At 35.1% G+C, this 17,445-nt stretch overlaps 1 protein-coding gene across 11 annotated transcripts in view; it reads left to right on the forward strand.

Moving 5' to 3' along the window:
• Nucleotides 1-16,226, forward strand: part of QKI (QKI, KH domain containing RNA binding) — a 157,631-nt gene extending 141,405 nt beyond the window's left edge. For 3 of the 11 annotated variants that reach the window (XM_027880023.1, XM_027880026.1, XM_027880030.1), the window contains 4 exons: nucleotides 3,494-3,581; nucleotides 5,905-6,201; nucleotides 8,857-8,931; nucleotides 13,640-16,226. In XM_027880023.1, coding sequence (XP_027735824.1) covers nucleotides 3,494-3,581; nucleotides 5,905-6,201; nucleotides 8,857-8,931; nucleotides 13,640-13,656 — 477 coding nt within the window. In that variant the 3' untranslated portion in view covers nucleotides 13,657-16,226. Of the gene's footprint in view, nucleotides 1-3,493; nucleotides 3,582-5,904; nucleotides 6,213-8,082; nucleotides 13,086-13,639 lie in introns of those variants that run through there. The other 8 variants (XR_003570791.1, XR_003570792.1, XM_027880025.1 and 5 more) reach the window with 6 other exon arrangements.
• Nucleotides 16,227-17,445: the final 1,219 nt, after the last annotated feature.

Genomic DNA, 17,445 nt, shown 5'->3' on the forward strand with positions numbered 1-17,445 from the left:
TTTTTTTTTTTTTTTTTTTTTTTTTTTTTTTTTTTTTTTTTTTTTGGGGGGGGGTGAAACTGTCAGTTTTGTCCAGTGTAGGGGAGTCAGTTGGAGTTTTAACTGGGCATTCGTATAGTCAGTGCTGTGTATTTAGTTTGAAATTTAGGAAGTGTTTCCCCAGAGACTTCACATAGGTGGCACTTGTTGTTACTAGTGTTTTGAGCCTTGAGAGTGTTAATCCTTCCCTTATATAGGCTGGAAAGCAAGTTACTTAAAATGATCGTTCTCACTGGCCTTTGGTCTCCTTTAGGTCTATTGATTGCTAGCCCAAATAGAGTTGAGCTGCTGTGAGGAGTGTGGGGCCGTGTGTTTAAAAATCAGTAACCGCTGGTGTCTGTTCACGGTTGGCTTTGTTAGGATTTACTACTTGCATCTCTTCGGTATTTGTATTCAGTGAGCAGTTGCAAGTGCTTACATATAAAGAATTACGTTTCAAGATAGCATTTAAGGGGTTTTTTCTCTTAATCTGCATGTTATATTGTACATGATAAATAGAAGGAAAGCACTGGAGATTTAAGAGGATGAGAGGTTTGAGGCAACCACTTGAGCTTCAACTTAGTAATGCAAATCTGGCGTTAAGTGACCTTATTGATGTTTGCTCAAAGTAGCTTCCTTTCGGTACAAATGACTGAGCTTTGTTACCGCTATTGTACAGGTAATGTACTGTCCCTTTAGAGATTGCCTTTGTATCCCTGATGCAACCTCTCTTTGCTTTAACAGAGAGTGCCTGCAGAAATGCCTGGGGCTAAGATAGATCCAGTCCTTTGCCTGACTCGATCTTTTGTCAGCAAAGAAGCGAGAGGATAGGGCAGGCAAAAACATGTGCCTCTTGCTGTGTCCTAGCTCTTGGAAATTTGAGGTCTTGGCTATTGGTGAATGATGTTCAAGTGGAAATCTTGATGCCAGAGAATGTAGGACATGACAGCGTGTCTGAAAGGGTCCTTACCGCTTCTCTGACTTCACCTTGAGGAGATGTGGCAAGTTACTGTTGCAAGTTTAGGGTGCAAGGGGGGTGGCAGGATTTTAAGCACCACCAGCACGGTGGTGCAAATACTGCTAAGTACCCGGGTCTTATGAGATAGTATTGTATAATAAACAGTGCCATCTTCTGGGAGGAGTCGGAACGATGACTTAAAGTGGTTTGGTTGGGTTTTCGTTTGGGTTGGATTTTTTCTATCTTATAAGTGCTTTAAAAATCAAAGTACCAAAAGTCAAAAGTTAATGTCTGGTAATGCAAGTCCACATCTTACATCTCTGATTTTTTACTGACACAGTCTTTAAGGAAAAGTTTTAAGCAGTGTTTTGGGGTCAGTTTGGAAGAAGAGAAGTTTATCAGCAGCTGAGCAGTATTCCAGAGAAGTAAATCTCAAAAATAAAAGTCTTGGTTTGCTTTGTTTGATGAAGTCCATTATTGTTTTCATAAACATATTTTGTAAAACCTAGGTAATTGCAGCATCTTTTTTTCATAGAAAGGAATAGTGACCTACAGGAAAACGTTAAAGATCCAAAGTAAGAATAATTACTTGGACTTATAGCTCCTTCTTTTGGGCATGTCAGAAGGGTAAAAATAATTTCTGTCTAAATAGTTATATTGGGAAATAGTTATATTGGGAAACACTCACTGTGGTGCAAAATCTGGGATTAGAGTTACTAAAATTATCCCATCAAGTGGAATGTAAGATTCAGCATTTACTGAGACTTATTAAGGGTGTAGATCAATCACCTGAAGTCTTATTTGGAGGAAGTGAGCAATTTTAGTAACATTAACGGAACTGTATGGGAGAGGCAGCTGACATTGTGAGGAAGTTTTCTTGTTGCACACTTTCAAATAAATAAATACATGAACACAAACAAAAAGCCAATAACAGTGTAACTGTTATGGGGGGAGGGGAAAAGATGAATCAATGGTAAAAAGAAAATCTTTATTGCTAAAATAATTAGATAAGGTATATCCCGAATGACAAGAATTTGTCAGGTCTGGATAGAGAGATAGATTTGGAATTGTTTTTATTGTGTCATGATTGCCTAAGTAATTTATCAGCAAAGATGCAGTGAAATAAGAGTTTCTTTTAAAAATAGAAGATAAAATTTTGCATTTAAAATGTAACTGTTCTGAGTATGTCATGTTAAGCTTGCTAGAATCGGTATATTTTGTATTCCAGAGGGTCTCATTTTAATGGCTGTGGAGTCTGAGGTTTCTGAATAGTACAGTACTTAACCTTACAATTAATTTGTAGCTAAAGTGGTAATTGAATGTGCATTTACTTTTTCAGTATTAGTGCCAGCTTGGTCTGTCATACAGTAATATATAAAGAAAATGTGTGATTCTTGGTACATTCTGAATGTTTAACAACAGCGTAAATTATTACTGTTTGGTAATCTAGGTGTTGATGCAAGTCCTCAGTATTATAGTTAGGACTTTCCATTTCTGACATCTGAAAGAAATTTGGTGTTGACCTGTCTCACCATTTTATGTTGTTGATAGAAATCAGCTGTTAAAATTTCCATTGCAAGGTGTGGTGGCCCTTGAACACACCTCACAATAAGTACTGTATTTGCTTAGATAAAATTTGAAAACTATTTTTGTCTTGTAATTTAGTATATTCCTTATCCTTAGTTTGGCAGTAAAGTATGCATGATAGTACTTTGCTGCAAACTAACCTGAAAATACCTTTCCCTATACATTTGGAACATTGCTATGAGTTAGTTATGCTAACTCATAACTACTTTGAGATGACATTTCACTGATGCTGTACTTTAGTAGACACAGCTATTGGTGGTGCCCTTTTTTACGGAACACTACTTAATATTAATGCAACCTGCCTGATAGCCATGGAGTGGGTAACTTCAGGGAAGTAATTTATATTGAAGAAAAAAAACAGGAATAATGTATGCTGTGTAAATAATGGTTATATCCTCATCAGAATACATCTACATGTGCTAGAATTAGGAATTCAGCCTTTCGACATTTGTCAATATCCTGTCTGGAAAGCTGTTCGAAGTTTGTTGTTTATTTTTGTTTGCTCCACCTCCCTAGTAGTCAACTATAGTGGAGCAGGTTACAATAAATTGCAGTGCTTAAAATCTGTGATGCCTATTCTTCCTCTGGCCCAATAATACCATTTTTTAAAAGATACCTTTAGGAGTACACAAACACGTATTTGAGGAGAAATTTCCCTAAACAATTTCTGTCAAACACAACTTACATTTAACCCTATTTTTATAATTTATGTTATGAAGCTTTCTTTTCCAAAACTCTTTTAAACACGTTTGTCAACATGACTTAATGTTGACAACGGGTAACTTGCCCTTAATTTCAAGGAAAAGTTAGCAAAGCTTGCTGTTTTTTGTAAGCAGGTATTTTGATTGAAGGCGTTTTATTCTAGGTCCCTTAGATCTTGTGCACTAGTGAATTCATAATCCTGAATTCTTCCTATCTTTTCATTTGCAGGCAGAAGGAGAAGACAGCCTTAAAAAGATGCAGCTGATGGAGCTTGCAATTCTGAATGGCACCTACAGAGATGCCAACATCAAATCACGTAAGCATGTCATAAGCTCAAGGGTCAATGCCATAGTAATGTTTGCAGGTTTTGATTCTTAGAGATACTGTTTGGAAAATGTACAGTGGCAGCTATGTTGGAGAATTGGAAGGCAGTAAAAACCCAACAAAACAGTAGGTAGCTGTTGGAAAACATCTTTTGGTGATAAGTTATGTCAGTTTGGAGGATTTTTGTTTGTCGCCCTCCTCCTCCCCCCTCCCCCCCCCTTTTTTTAGGCAGTATGTAGTATGTCTAGGTTGAAATATTTACAAATACATAGTGTAACAAATCTCAGCCCTTTAGCCAGATTTTCCTGTTGTACAATTTTTTTTTCCCTAATGCATCCTTAAGGACAATAGACTTCTTTTCAATTTTAGAGATTTAATTCTAAAATGTTACAGAGGTTGAGGATACTGTGAATACATTTTTCTGTATTATATTCCTTCCTTTCATCTTGCTTGCATGCGTACCCCAAATGTTATGTTTTACCAACAATTCATCAACTGATTTCACAGCTGAGTTCACAGGGATCAGTGATGTAACAAGCCATTTTTACGATTACTTCCATTACATTTGTGTGAAAATGCTTTTGCAAACGCATGTAGGCACAAGTTTACACTTGAAAATTAATTACACGCACCTACTAATGAAAGCATATACCTATTACGTGTGATACAAATTATTTTCTCTAGTTGAAAATCTAATTTCTCCTTCTGAAAATGTAGCTCCTTTTCCAAATTCAATTTTTGCTGTAACTGTGATACAGATGTCAAATGTAAGCACAGTTAAACCAGTCTTTTCACTAAGGGCCTACTGATATTTGCAAATTTGTTTTCTCCACACAGTCACCATTTCAATGTTGAATATGTTCAAAGATTGGAATGTAGTTAGGTCAATTTGAGAGTGCTTACACCAGTGTAATTGATCTGATTTGAAAAGAGACATAAGGAAGGGCTTTTACCATATTTACCACTACAATGGTAATGGTAAATCTTTCAGCCCTAATGAACACTATAATATTTAAAGCTAGATCAGTTTTAAATATATGTTAGTCTCTAAATTTATGAGTAAAATAGCTTTCAGAATAGCTTAAATTGATGTAAACTGTTGCATAGAAACCTCTGTATTAATTTGAACAACTTCTTTGTCTGATCTGTTCTCATTGGTTTATTTTATCAGTGTAAGCAGGAAGATAGAATTATTATTTTTTGACTAGAGGTTTCCACACTAATATTTGTTTTTTCATAGTAAGACGATTTCACTCTTTGTATTTCAATTTTACTGAAAAGTTGAACATGTAGAAGCCATACTATTTTATTTTTGTTCAAGAAAGGAAAAGTTTTGAGGGTTTTTTGAATTATCGGAGCACTTTTGTTTAAAAAATAATAAAAAAACATCTGAAAAACTTTTTACCACATTTCTCTTTTCAGGCCACCCATAAGTTAATTAAACCGATGTAGATCAACAGTAGTGCACAGAAATCCATAAATTATAACCCTTTAGCTTGACTGTTACCAGCAGATGTGTTAGTGTTGAAGTTGTTGTTCATCTGGTGTGCCAACAGGCTTCAGATAACACTTAATGAAACATGTTAGCACCACTTAAAAAAACCAAACAAAGCCACCACAAACAAACAAACAAAACCCACCAAAACAAACAAACAAACAAAATCTATTTTCTTTAAATTAAGCAAGGCTGCAGTAAACTTCTAGTACAAAGGAAGTATCTTTTTTTGTGATATTTGATATGGAAATCACATTTGAGTCTATTTTATTCATGCTAGAGTAGGAGAGGATTGATTGATTCATGTTTCTGGTCATCTTTTGCTTCACTGATCCTGGAAATTGGAATTGTATATAGGTTTAAATACAGTTTTAAGTCATATAAAAACTGTAGACTCATACAGCAGCTCTGCATAACTGAGTGTCTGTGGACTCTGTAGGTGCACTAAATTTTGTACTCTTTGTATTTGTGACAGTATTTCCCTTGTATTTCCTGCATGCATCTCAGTCTCATGCAGTCTTGATAGCATAAATGAAGAAACGTGGTCTAAATGGAGCTTTCGTGCTGTGTAACCTGTTTGAGAAATCTACCTCACTGTTTTACAATGGCTTTTTTATTTTGCATGTTCATACTTAATCACACTGGAAAATGGAAAGCTGTTTGCATTTGAATGGTGTGCTTTGGCACTGTGTGATCAGCGCATGTACTAATGATTTCCTTTTATTTTTCTTCTTTCCTACTTTTTCCCCTTTTTCCCATTCTTTCCACGTTTTGTACTGCTATCTCCATACTTTCCTCTGAATTTCTTTGCTTACTGTAGCAGCCCTTGCCTTTTCTCTTGCAGCAACAGCCCAGGCTCCAAGGATTATTACTGGGCCTGCGCCTGTTCTCCCACCAGCTGCCCTGCGTACCCCTACGCCAGCTGGCCCTACCATAATGCCTTTGATCAGACAAATACAAACCGCTGTCATGCCAAACGGAACTCCTCATCCCACTGCTGCAATAGTTCCACCTGGACCCGAAGCCGGTTTAATTTACACACCATATGAATACCCCTACACGCTGGCACCAGCTACATCAATCCTTGAGTATCCTATTGAACCTAGTGGTGTATTAGGTAAGATCTTTGTACTGGATGACTGACGAATGTTTTGCTTATGCTTTTATGGTATTTGCATTGTAGAGGTCATGGAGCTCAAAGAAACAGATTCGAAGCAACAAACTTAACTTGGGTGTATCAAAACTGCCTAGGAGAGCTGCTCAAATGGTGCAGCTCTTGAACATTTCAAACATATTTTGCATTCTTGAATGTGTGTGTTTATTTATATTAATAAGATTACTGAAAAAAAAATCTTGATGTTTGTATAACATTAGATGGTGGATACATAGGCAAAAAAAGCTAAATAGACGTCTGTTGCCTGTCGTTTGGGCTGCCATAAATACAAGATTTATTTGTATTCTCTTTAACATAAATTAATGTCCAGCAATCTTTGGAAGATTCTTATTTTGCTTTATTGTTTTAGTAGCAAAAATGGATGGAGAGGAAAGGTCTTTTCTCAGTTGGAGTTTTTGCTGCTTTATTTAAACTGATAAATCTTTCCTCAGTGTCAGAAAGCTGTAAATCATTTTGTGAGCAGAAAATAATTTCAGTGAATGAATATGAAACAAACCAAGTTCTGACCAAAGTATGATAAAATTAGCAGCTCTACTGATGGCTTCTTTTATATACATTGCATTGAAATGCCCATCATTCCTAATATTTCAGACCACTGACTTGGTTTGTGAAGGCAAGAATGATAAAGCAGCCATGAAAATTCAGTTAACTGGTCAATATGGAGCAAGCAGTTCCCATAGTTTCTTCCTTCCCTACCCTCTACAGAATCTAAATAATTTTTTTCCCTTCAGTTTGTTCTGAATTGCATATGACCTTGGTGCTGCATAATGTTGATTTTATAGGACTTTGATCTTAGTTTGTTCAGTCGCAGTTATTGATTTACACAAATTCTAAACATCTCTAATGAAGACTGGACAATAAGGTTCAAAGTCAATATTTTGTTGAAAATATTGCAAAAAATCAGTGTTTCACGTGACAGATGCTTGGTGAGTTATCTGTATGTGTGCATGTTTCCATATTATATTTTATATGTATATATTGCATATAATATATATCCTGTCTTGCAGGATTAGTGAATCAATAATAAAAATTCTAGTAGGACAGAAGTATGCAGTAGGTCTGCCTTTGAGGAGTTTATGGTTGTTGTCAGTTACCCCATAGCCAAAATTCAGTGAGCATATGATAATTTTAGAGTTTATTAATTTCCCACAAACATGTAAATATTCTCCCTAGCTTCTCTACCCCCAATCTGTGAGTCCGTTTGTGAAACATCCTGGGGAAAAGTCACAGTTACAGAGTTCAGCAGAGTAGCTGTCAGCTGTTGGGTAGGAGCAAACCCCTCTCCTGCATGCAGTGAATAGCACGTAAAGAAATACATCATTCCAGAGTAGTAGTTTAATACAGTGCAGGGAACTTGGATTTCTCACAGGATTTTCTATGAAGAGAGAGGAGGGGAAAATCGCTCCTAAAATGGTATCTGAAACCATTGCATACTCTTGGGCTTAGCTGTGTGAGGTGGATTTACCAAAATAGATCTCATTAAAAAATGTTACTTAAAAAAGGAAAAGGGGGGAGGGGGGATACCCCCACCCTCCCACTGAAGTTGCATATAATCAATAACTCTTAATACATCTGCTCTATTGTCTGAGCAATTGTATAGAGTTAATTGAATAAATTAGTTTTTAATTGAGTTTTATTTTGTTACACCCTCATTCTCATTTATAGTATTTTGTCCATTTTCGTGGTGGACCTTTAAGATGTCTTAAAATAATTCTGTTAAAAATGGCAGAGAAATGCATCCCTATCAATATTTTGGGGGATATTGGTGTTGGGATCAAATTTTAGTTGGTGACTAACTTTTAATTCCCTTCCTTTTATCTTCAGGTATGGCTTTCCCAACGAAAGGCTAAGAATTCAAGAACGGTCTTAACTGATCCTTCATCAGATCTGAATTTTAACAAATGCTTAGTTTCAGCAGCCTTGAAAAAAGCTTGGCCTAGCAGTCAGTGACTTACTTGCACTTTTTTGCACATAGATTTAAAATAAAATAGTGCTATTAATTTGGATTAGGTCCTATTATTACAGAGTAGCTGTAATTTATGGGTGTATAGTAGTATACTGACTGCTAAGTGTTCTATATAGTGTTTGCTTTACTAATCACCTAATTCATTGCAGTTCATACTTATTGACTTAAAGGTTAAAAATCACAATTGTAGGCTTGAAGAATTGCTTTAAAACTTTTTTTTTTTTGTGGTAGAACTGGAAGTGATCTTAAGGTTAGCAAATAATTGTCAGTATTAAAAGATGGCATTATTTAAAATAGTCCTGCTGCAAGAAAGGCACTTCAGTGAATATGTGACTAGTAAAGCTTAAATGTGCTTGGGTCTAATAGATTTCATGAAATACTGTAATTTTGGGATTGTAAATGAATGGATTAAACAGGTTAAGGCCAGGATGTTTAAAATAAATGCAATATTAATCTGCACAGATAAACTTCTTTTTAAGATTAAGATTTGAAACTACTGTGCCTTAACTTGTTGCTTTTCTTAAAATGAACTTCTGTAGTTAATGATCATTTAAATCCATTTTGATAAACCTGCTGTTAATGTTTTCTGTGAATGTTTTCTAACTTTGTCTTGGTAATTGCAATTTAACTAGGTGCGGTGGCTACTAAAGTTCGAAGGCACGATATGCGTGTCCATCCTTACCAAAGGATTGTGACCGCAGACCGAGGTTAGTTTAGTTCTGCAGTTCTTGTTTGTAAGAAGTGCTTTGAGTGTACATGAGATTTGCAACACCACAGCTGGTTAACCAAATACCCTATTTTGACCCATTCATTATTTTTCTCCAAAATCTGAACAGTTAATATTTTAAAGCTTTGGGAATGCTGGCGGTTTTTAAAAAAAAATAAAAAATAAAAAAATTGTAAACTTGGCTTTCCCAGCTAAATTAAATATATATACTTTGATATATTTAATAGAAATGCTATAGCTGATACAGTTTTAAAAATGAAAGATCCATCTGCATCAGAAAACGCTATGAAATCAGTGCTGCAATACTTAATTTGGTCATGTTCCCTTCCTCCTTCCCCGTCTCCCCCCAATTCGTTCTTTTTATTGGTATGGAAATATCAGATTGGTGTTGCAAAATAAAATGAATGGATGGTTGCTTAATGAGAAAGAAGTAAAGGAATAAATGCCTCCTGTCTGTGTCTGGAGAAATCTGAAGATTTAGATTCCTTTATTTTCCAATAAACTTTTGAGCCACTGTACTGTATATTATGAGGAGGATGCATGTTCTCAGATACCTAACTGAATTCAGAAAGGTAAGGGCTGTGAAGATAACTTCAAAAGTTGTTTGAATTAGTAAGGGTAGGAGAAGGGAGGGTGTTTTGGTGTTTTTGGTGGTTTTTTTTTTGTTGTTGTAGGGTTGTTTTTTTTTTCCAAAATCTATTTCTTGGTATTTTCCTTTTGCTGCTAAAATGTGTAACCTGAAGGAGAAGCAACTTTTGAAGTCCTGTTGGTGAGATGACATCCAGTATTTGGGCATCTCTCTTTAACTCTTAAATGGAAAGTAAATCTTCATTTTTCTCCTGTTCCTCAAGTGTCATGCCTTTGGACCCCTGAATGAAGTATTTAAGCTTATTGAGAAAACTGATATTTTCGGTTTATTGACATTGACTAGGAAGTAGTGTGAGGGATGAATTCTTACCCCATCCCTGCTGTGGGTTTCGGCAAGTAATGTAATCTCTCTGTGTATGTTTTCCCATGAGTAAAATAAGGATAATAATACTTCCCTACCTCACAGGGGTGTTGTGGGGGTTCTTGCTTTGTACAGGGCTTTGAGGATGCAAAGCATTACGTGCCAAGTATTATTATTCTGCTCTCATCCAAATCAATGTTGTGCAGGTTTCCATGATACTGTAATATTCAAAAGTCAAATTCCAGTAACAAATCTGACATCTCCTAACATTGACTACACTTCACTTCTCACAACCTTCCATAAATTGGCTTCAGGAAAAAATACAGATTTTGGTCAATTCAGTAAAAGGGGCCCTCCTGGATATTTGCTGTATTTATGTAACACTTTCATATGATCTTAGTCTTTACAGAAAGTGTAAAGCTGATAAAAGACACTACTTTAGATTTCTATAAGATTGTTTATATCACTGCACACTATTTGCAGCCCATTGGCTTGTTCTCATTTCTTGAGAACTCTTCAGTCGGGCAACAGGGTATAATCAGTAGAAAATCATAGCCCATGTTTACAAAAAAAAAAAAGAGGGTAAAAAAAGAAACAGGCTTTAATATTTTCTAATTTTTTCTATCACATTCAAGAGAAACAGTTAGTAAGGTTGTCTTTCAAGGTTTGACCTAATGTTGCAGAAATCATTTTTTCCTCATGGTCTTTCATGATCTGCAGTGGTAGTTTCAGGTGACAGGTGAGGATACTTTTTTGTTTCATTAGATATTTGCCTGAGATAGCTAGTAAATATAGATAATAACAGGCTTGGGGGGAAGTTAGGGATTGCTGTCAGGGAGAAGATACCAATTTGTAGTTTTAAGTTCATCATTTTAATGTTTACTGAACATAAATTTTAAATACTTTTTGAAGGGCCTAGATGTTTTATCTGGGTCATATAAAAGTAATTGAAATTAATTATTGGTATCATTTCACCTTCTTTTAAAATACAGCCTTTTTCTGACAGAACAGCATTTATCTCTAGCAAAGTGGAAACACACTGTGTTAAGTAGATAAATAAATATCTTACCTCCTGTTGAATGAGTCATGCATACATCTCTCTTATGAAAACCATATCGATATTTCAGGAGAGCCGTATTTGAAAGTCTTACCTAAGTAATGTCAGTGTGTATTGAGAAACACAAAGTTAATTTTACAACCAAACTTCATTGTATTTTGAATTTGAAATCCAAGGTTGCCACTGCACAGATTTAAAAGTTTCACTAAATGTTTTGGAGAGAACTTTGTTCAGCAATAAAAATTTCCATATTGTAGAATTAAAATGCTATCAGTATTTACCATATTCACCTATTTGATTGTTCTGTCACCAAGATAATTCTATAGCTATGGCCTATGAAAAACAATGTCAGCAAACCGAAATACTTTTTTTTTTTTCAATGAGGAAAATTTTTTTATATAGTTAAATATCACTAAATCTAGTTTTGCATTCATTGGGTCTAAAGTTGGGGTTTTTTTAATTCTAATTTGACTTTCAGATGACTTTGTTGTACTACTGCATTCACTTTTTAAGTAGTTTTTTATTCGTTGCATAATTTTGTTGTTTTGTTGGTTTTGTTTTGGTTTTTGGTTTTTTGTTTGTTTTTGTTTTTTCCAGAAATAAGCACTGCATTTAAAGCAAGACTCCCCAAATGTGTAAATGTTTTACAACTAAGCATTTAGAATTGGTGAAGGGTTGGAAAATATAGCTCATTTTAACTCAGAATAAACTCCCAATTTATAAATAATACAAAATTGAATTTGATGCATATAACAGAGAGACTGACTGATTTAATTGTAATAAACTGTAAATGGTGTTGCACAGTTGACAAACCTGTGTGTACTGTAGAAGGCCAGAGACTTGGCAGAGGATGTATCACAGGTGTACTGGTATTTTTTAAAAGTAGCTTGCTTTGATTTTAAACTCCACAAGAAATAATAATGCTGAGAATTTTCTTGAATTTATCCAAATCAATTGTCACATAATTTATGTATAAATTTTAATACCATTTAATCAAAATTGTAATCAGTATCAATATGCTTTAAGAATCTGTTTCTAGTATACCTGTGAAGTGGTAAGATTGTGCCACATGACATTTTTTTTTTTTTCTTTTTGAAACGGCTGTTTTAATTTAAACAAATCCCGCTAAGCATGATTCTTAAAAAAAAAATTCAGGGAGTTGTGTTTTGGTCTCATTTATGTTACAGTAGTAGTTTTTGGTAGTGTTATGAACTGTATCCTAAATGATAGGCCATTTTTATTATGTGAAAGTAAATGAACCCACATGAAAGATTGCTAAATCAGTGGTATCTGTGAATATTACACCTACTGGACTTCATTTTATATAATGGCACAAATCTGACTTTGCACTGAATACCTTTCTCACTTTCATCTCCTCTGCCTTAGTCAAAATGGCAACAGTACAAAAACTTTTATCAACCTCAGAATTTATTAGCTATAATTAAGCTGTTGAATGAGTCTTAAAAAAAAAATCATACTACTGTTAAGTGGACCAAGTTTGGTGAAGGAGAATGCGAGAGAATGATTAAAGAAGGAATAGCTCAAGAACATTGGGAATGATAACTTTCCACTTGAGAACTTTTTTATGTTTTACTGTAATTTGTTTGTGTTTTGGGGTTTTATTTTTTGTTTTGTTGGGGTTTTGTTTTTTGGGGGGGGTTTTTTTTGCAAAAGAAAATAGTATTTACAGGTGGCTTCTTTTAAAATATAAAAATATAAAGCAGGAATGTATATGAAATGTCAGATTTTATTGTATTTGCAGAGTATTAGCTTTGAAAATGAATAAAGAGAGCTGTTTGTAGTTTTAAAATGCCTTATTAGTATCAATTAGATATTTTCTCTATTTTTTCATGTACTTAGAGCTTTTTAAGTATAGACTTTAAAATGGCAGGACTTTTACAGTGTTTACATGCAAGTGCATTTTATAAGTGTCCTATATGTGTAAAATAGTATTTCAAACAGGAAAATGCTGGCTATAGTAGCAGGCTGAGCGTTTTCCTGGTTCCCACGATGATGCCTACGTTGCTAGACTACAGTTTAGTACTGCTTTGTATCATGAGGCCAAGAAATTCCATGTTGTTTGTAAATAGAATAAATGAAAGGCAATAAAAAATTTATTGAACAAAAACCCTTTGTTTGGCCCGTAGTTTGTTGAACCAAATTGTTTCTCTTAAGTCCAGAATTCCTCAGATGACTCCATTCTTTTAACAACCAGTTATTAATAATCACATCCATCATTAATAGTTGCTTTAATGCTTGCACCTGGGGAAGTACTAATGCTTAATAGCAGTCAGATACTGATGCTGTGCACTGACTGTTGTTCCAGAAATCTTCTACCGAGTTCAAAAACTGTTCATCGTTTTTTGTTTTCCAATTTCCTTCATCGACTGCTACTAACCATTAGTCGTTAGTCATATTTTATCTCTATTTCTCCTGTTAACCGGTTTTGTGGGAGTGGGCTTCTCCTTCACGTGTCCAAATCATGATGGAGGGCTGTCATGATTTTATTGCATTCTGTAGATGGTGTCGATCAGTATGTCAGAATTAAACATGCTTGTTTTTTTTATTAGTTGTGATTAGTTTTCATGTTGTCATTAAGCCGTCACTAGCTGGAACTAATCTCTTCTCTATCTTTTCTTTCTTTTTTTTGTTTTGTTTTTTTTTTTGTTTCTAACCACCCAGCCGCCACCGGCAACTAACCTATGACCTTCTGACCTCTGAACTCTTCACCCAATGATGACCTGACCATGCCTGCCTGCTGATCAGTTAACTGGTAAACGCCTTTGCTTGCCTGTCTTCAGTGCAGCGAGCTGGGGCACTTGTCCGTTCGTCTTACCATCTAACAAAACAGACAAAGAAATTGTTGTCCTCCAACTCCGCTTTTTGTTGTTCTCCTGTTTGGGTGAAAGTGGTTCTAGAACCTGCACTGAATAGTAGTAAAGCAATAAGGTCCAACTCATCCCTCCGCACTGATCATCCTCTAGTGTCCTGCCCCAAGCGAACGGTAAGGAGGCCTCGCACGAGATGGAGACAGATGTCCCTTAACTACCCGATGACAGAGGCAGTTACTGTGAGAGACTTCTAGGAATATTTTTCTTCTCAGAAAAAAAAAAAAAAAAAAAAAAGTCAAAGCTCTCTCTGAATGTACTGTGTGATGATGCATCATGCATGAACCTTTGGTCAGGGATGTCATTGGGGAAGGGATTCTAAAAAGTATTCAAAATTTGATACGCCGTTTAGTCACTACCAGTGCCCTCAAAGGGCAGATGTTGCAGCCTTTTTTCTATTGCCTGCCAAATTGGACGTTTTAAAGGAAAGTGTGCCATGAAATGCAGATTATGATGACTTTTCAGAACTACATTAATGCAGAGGACAAAACAGCAACACTATTAAAGTGAAATACAAGTTTAAATTGTTTTAACCATATTTTAATCTCCTTGGAAGATTACATGAGAACAAGGTACATGCATTATGTGTCACATTACTGGGCAAACTGTTCAAATATTTTTTTTAAACCTCCCTGTATAGAAAAAAATTCATTAAGGATGTAAAAGCCATGCTTGCCTATTTGCTGTATACATGTAATGAAATTGTAGATAAAGTGTAGTGCATTGAAACAAAATGAACAAAAAAGTAGATACTTTTACTATACAAGGGTGCTGGTGCAGAAAAAAAAAATATATTTTTGGAAATGTAGCATTTTATACTTTCAAGTGTTATAAAAAAAGAAAAAAAGAACAAAGAAACCCTTTATTTCATTAAATGATTTTTTCTGGTGGTTGTCAAGAAACAAAAGACCAAAAGAGCCTTTTAGTCTTTCTTTTTTATTTTTTAAGTATTGGAATAAGTCTAAAGAAAAGGAAGTGCCTTATTTTCTTCATGGTCATTTAGTCAAATGTCTTGTATAATCAATCAGCTTCTCCCTCAGACAAGTTACTGCATGCCACTCAGACGCCCAGTATGTGAAAGAAGCTGTGAGGGAAGACAAATGATGAGTTGACCATATTAATTACCTGATTTTTGCCATACTAGTGTGATGTGACTTTGCCAAAATCTCATTATGTGAAATATTTGCTAAGTTTCTGTCAAACCAGCCCATTATTATTTCAGCCACTCTTACTTTTTAAATCATAGCAAATGCCATACTTGTGCAACGTAAACCAAAGGGTTCTGTGATACGGACTGTCTCATGCTAAAGGAGATTATTAGCTGACAAATGTTTGTAGAGCTGGAAGTATGTCAGTTTTGTTCAGGGATGAAGAGGAGTTTTCTTGATTTTGGTTCAAATAAATATACATCAACTATAATAGGCTTCGGCATCACCCAGAAAACGGATGTTCTGTGAATAATGAAACTGAAAGTGCTTGGCTAGTTTTCAGTTAGTTACTGAACATGTCCCCAGTTTTCACAAACAGCTCCTGCAGTGGCAAACAGCATGGAAGTTATTTATTTTTCAGCTTGTCTTTGACTATTGTTAGATCTTCCCTGTTGGCTTTTCTTCAAAAGATAAGCAGGAGAGGGACATCAGCTAGTTGTTTGAAGTCCAGCTAAACTTTATTTTTAACCTTTGTTTCCACATGAGGTTCAAATAGCTGGGCAATTGCAAGAGCTGAAGCTGTTGAACGCACAGTATTTTATTCTGAAAACATTAAGTATTACTTTGTGGGGCTCAGTACTAAACTTGGCAAATATCAGGTGATAATTTTAGTCCCCTCCTGTCAACTTATTCTCCTCCTGCAAATCTTCACAGCTTCCAAATGAAAGGTCAATAGTAAGCTAAGAGGGCTTACATTTTTAAGCACCTGCATGGTGACCTCATCTAACATCTTGTCTCACCTGGAAATAATTATCAGTTTATTTACTATGCAATAGACATTCATCCTTTCGTATTCAGCTAGATTTTTGTTTATTGTGCCACCAGCTTTGTCTTCCTGTTACACATACAGTTGTGTTGGATTTATTTACAGTATATGCTGTGCCATTTTGGTTTTATTTTGGTTGGTTGGTTGAATAAACTTGCGACACTCGAACATTTGAAGAGAGATTTGCTAAAACTATACCAGTATTTGATCCAGTTTCATCTCAACTGTGATAAAACCTGGACATTTTAGACATTTATCAAAGGTCTTTTACTGGGGGGGGAGGGGAAGTGTATGGAATAGATGTGTGACATGTGAAAGTAATGTTTGCTCTGAACAAACTTCTGAAAACTTAGTTGACAAAATTTTGGATCAACTTTAAAAAAAGCATGACTTTTGAAATCTCTGAATGCCTTGGTTCTCAGTATTATCATTCTTTAATGACTTTTTTCTTTATTAAAATAAGTAGTTTTAAGACTTCTTTCTGACAGTATTATGTAATTTTTTTAGAGTGGGTAGATGGGAGTGTCGCTTGTATGTAACCGTACAGATGACATGTATTTGTCTATTCTTTATTATCTTAGTAGTTTCATGCTATGTATGTACCATAACCAACCTATTGCCTATGAGAAACATGTAAGATAATGTATTTACAGCCATTGTTACAAGTTTATAATGTATTTTTCTATCTTGTTTTATATGTATGTTATATAACATTCAAAAGAATTTTTTTCCTGATTGAGAAAAAAGGATACAAAATGCAAAACCCACAATTTTGATAACTGAAAAATTGCCAATTGTTTTGCAGTACTTTATTATATTGGGAGTGTTGTCTTTCTTGGGCTTTTAGTTAGCTACTGGATGAATACATTAGACATATTTGGGTTTTAGTTGGGTTTTTACATAGCTTGCATTTTAATTCTTTGGTTCTTTGCTGTTTCTATTAACCCATAGCATTATTTTAATAAATGTTATAATACCAACCTACTAACTCTGGACTATGTCTGTTTATTAACCATTACATGTGTAATTAAGATAAACAAGTAAAGACGGAAGAATGTAAAGTCTTGAGTTACTGAACTAACCCTGAAGAACGTGACCACAGATAACACAACGTGACTTGTTTTTATGTTGTTTGTCAGCTGACATTCTGCACACTACTATTAAGTTGGCTTTGGTCATTCTGGCCTCTTACCTTGGGGAATAGGTGCCAGTAGAAATGGGAACAAAGTAGCATTTTTTGAGACATTCTTGTAGAGTCTTGCCACTTTGCCTTTCAGCATCTGCATTACTAATTCCACACTTTCTTTTTCTTTCTCTAAAATAATTACTGTCGGCTCACAGCAAAAGAGCAAAGATGCCAGTACATTGGTAAATCATGACTGTGTACAGAAACCAGTTTGATTCTTTGTTGAACCATTCAGAGGTTGCAGTTAATCTCACAGTAATTCGTGATTTGTTGGTTTTGGCACCTGATTCACTGTTGCACCATGTGATGTTTCTAAGCACAAAATACTTCTGGATAGAACTGTTGTACATTGAAATACAAAATCTGGGGGTTTTCCTTGCCAAAAGTGCCTTATTTTCTTCATGCCACACTATTTTCATGTAACATTTTTTTTTTTTCTG

Source organism: Empidonax traillii, unplaced genomic scaffold (genome assembly GCF_003031625.1).
Source record: "Empidonax traillii isolate 1590-97213 ecotype Southwest subspecies unplaced genomic scaffold, ASM303162v1 scaffold63:size2014119, whole genome shotgun sequence".
Lineage (NCBI taxonomy): Eukaryota > Metazoa > Chordata > Aves > Passeriformes > Tyrannidae > Empidonax > Empidonax traillii.